This window comes from Limulus polyphemus, unplaced genomic scaffold, assembly GCF_000517525.1.
Source record: "Limulus polyphemus unplaced genomic scaffold, Limulus_polyphemus-2.1.2 Scaffold2125, whole genome shotgun sequence".
NCBI classification, from domain to species: Eukaryota; Metazoa; Arthropoda; class Merostomata; order Xiphosura; family Limulidae; genus Limulus; species Limulus polyphemus.
This window is the reverse complement of record NW_013667735.1, coordinates 119,800-126,672: the sequence shown is the minus strand read 5'-3', so window position 1 is coordinate 126,672 and position 6,873 is coordinate 119,800. Positions and strand designations below refer to the sequence as shown.

General features: G+C 29.2%; 1 protein-coding gene across 1 annotated transcript in view; it reads right to left on the bottom strand.

The window, feature by feature from the left end:
• The window catches only part of LOC106466023, a 121,520-nt gene that overhangs the window by 40,349 nt on the left and 74,298 nt on the right, over positions 1 to 6,873 (bottom strand). The window contains exons 29-32 of the mRNA XM_022393985.1: positions 4,610 to 4,666; positions 3,500 to 3,736; positions 2,143 to 2,312; positions 1,604 to 1,814 (exon numbers count right to left, since the gene is read on the bottom strand). Coding sequence (XP_022249693.1) covers positions 1,604 to 1,814; positions 2,143 to 2,312; positions 3,500 to 3,736; positions 4,610 to 4,666 — 675 coding nt within the window. The remainder of the gene's footprint in view (positions 1 to 1,603; positions 1,815 to 2,142; positions 2,313 to 3,499; positions 3,737 to 4,609; positions 4,667 to 6,873) is intronic.

Genomic DNA, 6,873 nt, shown 5'->3' with positions numbered 1-6,873 from the left:
CGCAGTAAAGGGTACCCAGGGAAGGAGGGTTAAATACCATACCCCGAGTTGTTTAGCATCATTTATGAAAGAAAGTGGGATTTCCAGCTTGGCTGCTTCTATTATCAACAGTACTAGCTTCATATACTTTTTTACAGAATTTTCACACAGCTCTTACTGAAACATGAAACTTTGCCTCAATCTGTCAAATGGAGTAACTTTTTACACATTTGTCATATGTAATTTCTGTCTGGTAGCCATGAGTGAATTACACACTACTACTGAGAATAGTTTGAATGCCTTTACTCTTATAGGCATTATAATTGAGTGGCACTGTCTGATTGATTGGATGACAGCTAATCACAATGTAAGTTATCAACATGACTGCACTTGAATGCCGTTTATTTTCATAGATGGGGAGTATCCCATAATATTTTCATTTTATATTAATTATATTCACTGTTTCCATAATAATGTAAAGCCACAAAATCTTTCACAGTTTATAATATTGAGCTTAAAAAAGTATAAAGCTTTTTTTACCCACTTGTTGTAAAAAACAACAATTATTTTATTAAAATTTTAGCAATTAACCTTTAATAATGCTGTATCTATCATTACTTCTTTTTGTGAATATTAGGTATTTTGGTATTTTAAAGAAATTATGCTATTTTTTGTTATAAAAAGCTAAAGATCAAATTTAGCACATTTAAAGGCAGATAAGGTTTACACGAATACTACAATAACATAGTTGTAAACATCATAAAAAACAATTAAAAATTGCAGTTAACTAATAAATATCAGAGAAAATTTGTAATGAGGAAAAAATATTGCAATACCTCTTAACTTCATTTAACTTATAAACATTTTGGATTTACCACATAAAAAAGCATGTTCTAGTTTATTATTTATTTCTCTATGAATTCTAGGTCATTGTAAAAACATTTAGACAAATGTGCCTCAACCTTAAATTTACTGTGATGTTAAAACAGAAAACATAAACGTAACAGTGCCCATTAAAATTTACTAAAGAATAAAACATACACTTTATCTTTATAATATTATAAAGAAAAAGTGTAGTTGTTATCTTTAAAATTTAATAAAGAAGAACGTCTATCCTTTATCTTTATACATCTTGAAATACAACAGAATAATATAGCTTTTGTTTTTAGTATTCTAATGGTTACTATTAATCAAGGTCACTTTTTTTTCAGCTTGTAAATTTATGCCTAATACACTATAATATGAAAACAAAAAGGGCATTTTTTAAAGAGTTTGAGGTCTTTCTAAAGGGTTCTCTTGCTCCCTTATATTTCAATTCTTTGTGCTTTTTTTTTAATAATAGTATAATGCATCACAAAACATTTTCTTTGTTACATTTTACTGTAAAGACTGTAGTTCTGGTGCAAGTTCTTACTTATAACAGTCAGAAACCAGGTCTAGATATCTACAGATATACTATTCTTCAATGTATACTGTTATTTGATTTAACTCCTTTTTTTACCTTTGTTAAATTTCCTTTTCTTTTGCTTAAATTTCACACAATATTTCATATTTTGAAAAATTTTTAATAAAGCTCATAAAGAAAAAAATGTTTATGACCACTTGAAAAATATGATTAACTAACCTTATTTTCCTTATTCATTTTAGGGAACTGGACAGTTAAAAGTGAATTCTCTTGTTGTGTTTTGTTCGGTAAAACAAGTTCCTTGCTTTCACCACACTTGAATAATGACAAAATGACAACTTTTTCTGGCTCTTCTCCACTTCTCCGAGTAAAGAATGGGCTGAAGTTGTAGTCTTCTATGAAAAAGGCTGTACAATGCAGTATCTTCGGTCTATCAAAGGAATTAGATACACAAAATTTTATTCACAGCAAAGAACTTGTTCTTATCCATAATTTGTGGGAAAAAGATAGACAATATTTTTAAGGTGTGTGTATATACGTAAGTATTAATGCAAACACACACATATAAGCAGGAGAAAATTCAAAGAAAATGAAACCTGATATATATATTTAAAAGTGTGCAATGAGTTCAAATGCAACAATTATCTTATGCACATGCTGATGAGAAAAGCTTTACACGTACTCTTAAATAAAAGTTTTTATACAAGAAGTAGATTCCAAATCACATAGTAAAGAAAAAAAGCACATTTAATTAATACCTATTGACAAGCTGATGAAAGAGGACAGCAGATATGGCCAACTGAGTTTGTCCAATGTGCAAAACAACAGGATCTACATGATCAAGCCAGAGATGACCACACAATGTTGACAACCTTGGAGAAGTAAAAGTGTAGGGTTCTTCATAAGGCACTAGGCTCCGAAGATGTTCCTGAATTATTTTAAGTAAAACATACTTTAGCATTAAAAAAACATATTTATATGTTTCATATCTTTAAATAATAACCAAGTGACTTGAGAAATAAGTACACACAAACAAGTTAATGTTTTAATACATGTCGTCTCCCCCACATTGTTCATTTTATTAAATACTCAGTTTTGCAATGTTACTTCAGCCTTGAATCCAAGTAGTAAGAAAACAAATCCTCTGTCATTTGGTCATATTCCAAGAGTTTTGATATTTTTATTTCAAAGGCCACTGGTGGGAAGTAGCTTTAAAAATATCTAAGCTTATATTTTGTAAAGCAGATGCTAGCAAATTTGATAGTTCTCTCATCATTATACAATTTGAAGGAAATCATTTGTTTTCCATATGCTAAACACATAATTAAGCAATATAGTTTTTAAGTTTCACATTTAGTTATTCTTTCTATTCAAATTTTGAGAATATCACGAGTAATTAACTGCTTAAAACTTTTTAAACTATTGTGAAAAAATGGACAGTATTTATAGCTATGTTTACAGACAAAAACTAGCTTTTTTGATAAAACATCATTTAAAGCATATCTATATTCATGATTTTTCAAACTTTCTGGTAATCACGTTTTATCACCAGGTTTTGTGAATTGCAACATTTAAATACACACGGTATGAAAAAACACACATCATGCAAAGATAAAAATATAAAATTCTGAAGAATAATCAGATAAACAGATGATAAAAAATACCAACAAAAAGGACTTCATATGTGTTTAAGTTTTATTAGTTGTCTATCGTATTTTATGCGTTAAACTTGGTAAATTTAAACAAGACTGTCTAGTGTTAAAATACATTGGTGCTTTTGTAATGCTCAATATTAAAAAACTCACTTTTTAATAAAACAATGATTTTTTGTGCACAATTCTAAAAATGAGTCCCAAAAGTTACACTAAAATGCTAAACAACTTACTGTACAGGATAAAAGACAAAACAACGAGGAGTTTTTTATATAGATTGTCTAACTTTAATTTTCATTTTACTAGTATAGGATTAAATGAGATAATTTTTAAATTTGACAAAATAAAAACTCAACTTGAAGGATAATGATTATTAATATAAATTAAACCTCAAATGTTTTGAAAACACAAAAGTTTTTTGCCTTATGTAGAAGATTCTAATGGCATTTCAGTATCTTGTTACCTTCAGTCTATGGTAAAGAAGATGCTGTGCACTAGAAACCAAATGTTTCAGTGTTACTTCTTCTTCATTAAGTTTGTTGTGTATGTTACAGTGTGAAGCAGCATGAATCAACTCTGCCAAAACTGTCATAATGGATGCATCAGAGCATGGTAGCTGGCTGTTGTTACAATATAAATTGAATTTTGTATGAGCTCTTTTGGTAATGTTTAGAGCCAGTTCAATTCCCTGAGTGGTGATCTAAAAAACAATTAGACAAAATTTAGTTATGCTACATCATCATAAGAAAAGATTCAATTATGCTAGTTTATTACAAGAAATTATAAACCCAAAGAATCATATTGATGTTATTTCATTTTAATCTAAGGAAATATAAAAGGTAAGTAAAGAAGACTGGATTCATGCATGATATTGGAAAGACTCAACTGAAAGAGAATTTAACTAAAAACAAACAGATGCTTCAGGAAAAGCTATCAAGTTTTTTAACTACCATCAAAACAAACAGAAGAACTCATAAAGTTTCAGACAGATACAAATAAAGATAAAACTCATTGAAATTCACTTAGAACAACCCAAAAAAATTACAACTTAGATACATGTAAATATAAGTGAAAAAAAAATATCATCTAAAAAATCTAAACACAGATCACAAAAACTCAATCAAAGTCTTGCATACCTATGTACAAAACTAATTCAATGGGGGGAAAAAATAATGTCTTTAATGGTAATGCTATATACACATCAATGGGAGAAAATAAATATTTCATTAGTACATAAAAAAAAATGTAATGGAAGTTTATCATTACAAAGAATACTCCTTACTAAAGTGAAAAATGTATGATTTAAGTGGAAGGTTGATTATTAGAGATGTCACATGAACAATATTCTTTCTGTGGCATCTCAATGCATGTTAAAGATTTTTTCTACTATCACAGGATGTGATTCAACCTTCAAATAATAAACTAAGAATCTTGTTTTAATAGGTACACACTCACTTTGACAAGAACAAAAAGTATACTCGTGATTCAGCTGTATACATATATAGAAATACACTAAAAATATGCAATTTCAAGTAAATGAAAAATAATGTACACAACATAAAATTGTACTCACCTCTTCTGGATTATGCAATGTAGCACTTAAAGCTGAAAGTCCTTGGATAATTTCAACCTAAAAATGAGGTAAAAAAAAGCAATAAAAATGTATAAACCTCTTATAGAACTAGATCATGACTGAAAATATCGACTTGAGGATGAATTTTAATAAGCAATAACTAATATACACTAAAGACAACTCTATATTAAAAAACTAGATACCAGCTATTAACTGTTAATTCTGTAAGTTACAATAATTTTGACTTTGATTTTATCAGAAAGTTTTACTGAACCAGGGATAAGGAATTATTTTTATATGTTAATAACACAACTAAAAGAACTTTTCAAATTTTGGGAAACTATGCCACCCTTAAGTACATGCACAAAACTTTGTATAAATATTATTTTAAAAATTTTTCATCTGAAACACAGATAATGGTGTAAATATCTTCTTCTTTTTGGTAATCTCAAGACTGAACTTGACCTTCGTAAAAACTAGATTTGTTACAGGTGAAATGAGAGACAAGACATGGTATTAAATCAGAATAAAATAAAACACTTTATTTAACCAAAAAAAAAAGGAAGAAGAAGATGTAGCTAACAAGGATAGTAATGAGTACTGCATTGTAAAATAAGAAATATATAAATTATATCAAAGAAACTATGGCATACACAATCAAAAGGTACAGCTGGGCAATTAGAGGTATTTGCTAATCAATTCTGTAAGGAGAAAAATTCAATGTGAGGAGAGGAAGTATGAGATTGAAGCAAAGTTTCTTGAGTAATACCCAATGTTCTTCTAAAGAAGAAGGTTGGATTCACCCAATTCTTTGTGTTTTACTGGAGAGATGCTTATCCTCTACAAAGAATTGTATCTACCCTTAGTGATTTCCAGATTTCATAGCTTTTAACCTTGAGTCTTGAGAGTGGTTACTGACAGGTAGAGATACATGTACACAAGAACTTGGAAAAGATACACAATTTATAGCAAGCTATGAACCCCACTTATTTTTTGTTAAACTTTAGTGTTTTCTAGCTGTCTTACAATGAAATATCTTGACGATATCTTCACCATTTGGAAGATTTTAGAGATGTTTAAGGTGATTTGCTGTAATTGTTTGAGGGACGAAGAAAAACAAAATAATAAACTGAAACTAAAGAACTACAAGCTGTTTCAGTGCCATGTGCTTAACATGAGCTTGGTGGAAAAAGGGACCAATGCTAGCTTTCATCATCAAAAATATACAAAAGATTTAGGATTTCTGGGTCTTTACTCATATTATTTCACTTATTTAATAAAAGGATGTTTTAATAGAGTCCATTCATAATAAGAACAGACATTCAATATTATAAGGAGAGATTTAACTTTACTGTGAGTATACTTGATGTTTATACAAATGTTATAGGGTTTTTGGGTCTTTGCTCATATTATTTGACTTATCTAATGAAAGAATGTTTTAAGTTGGATCTGTCCATAATGACAACAGACATTCAATGTTATAAGGAAAGACTCAACATTACTGTTAACACATTTGATATTAATACAAAAGTTATGGTTTAACCTTTTCGAGACAGGTCATGGGTGAAAGGCCATGTCATCTTGTTTGTTGACTTGCATTTAAAATTTTATTGAAGTACTATTTCATGAATTTATGTCAATATCTTTGGTATCAAACTGTAGATTATAATTCAAATTTTCGTACTATATATTATTCAATTTCTTAATTTAAAAGCCAATATAAAAAACACAGATAAACATCGATTTTTGTGTGACACGTGGTATGTTGAATGCAGCACTGGTTCAAATTAGATGTTTGTGAAGTCAAAAAGTCTGTAGTTTCATACAAATTAGAAACTCAAATTACTGATATTGACAACTTAGAATATAAAATAAGAGCCTCTTATCTTTTCAATTTGCTAAAATATTGCTCATGTAATAAATCAAACAGTGGCACCCTGCCCACCTCTTTCCATTTTTGGAAATGCTCCCTTATATACAACTTCTATATATGACATGAATAACCAATCGGAAGCTCAAAATGTCCCCCTAGTGGCTCTCTCAGCCATTTCAACGAACTTGGCACCATTTCTTTCTTTTGAACCAATATTTCAATAAAGTAGGGTGCGTCTTTAGTCTGCTTGAAATTTCATATTTTGTTTCATGTCCTCCACGTGCAAATTTTTTAAAGCTTAGCAACCTATGTCAAGCAGCAACCAAGTACAAAGGTCGTAATTAGAAGAGATAATTGTTTGCTTTACTGTTCTATGTTTTAGGAAAAATAT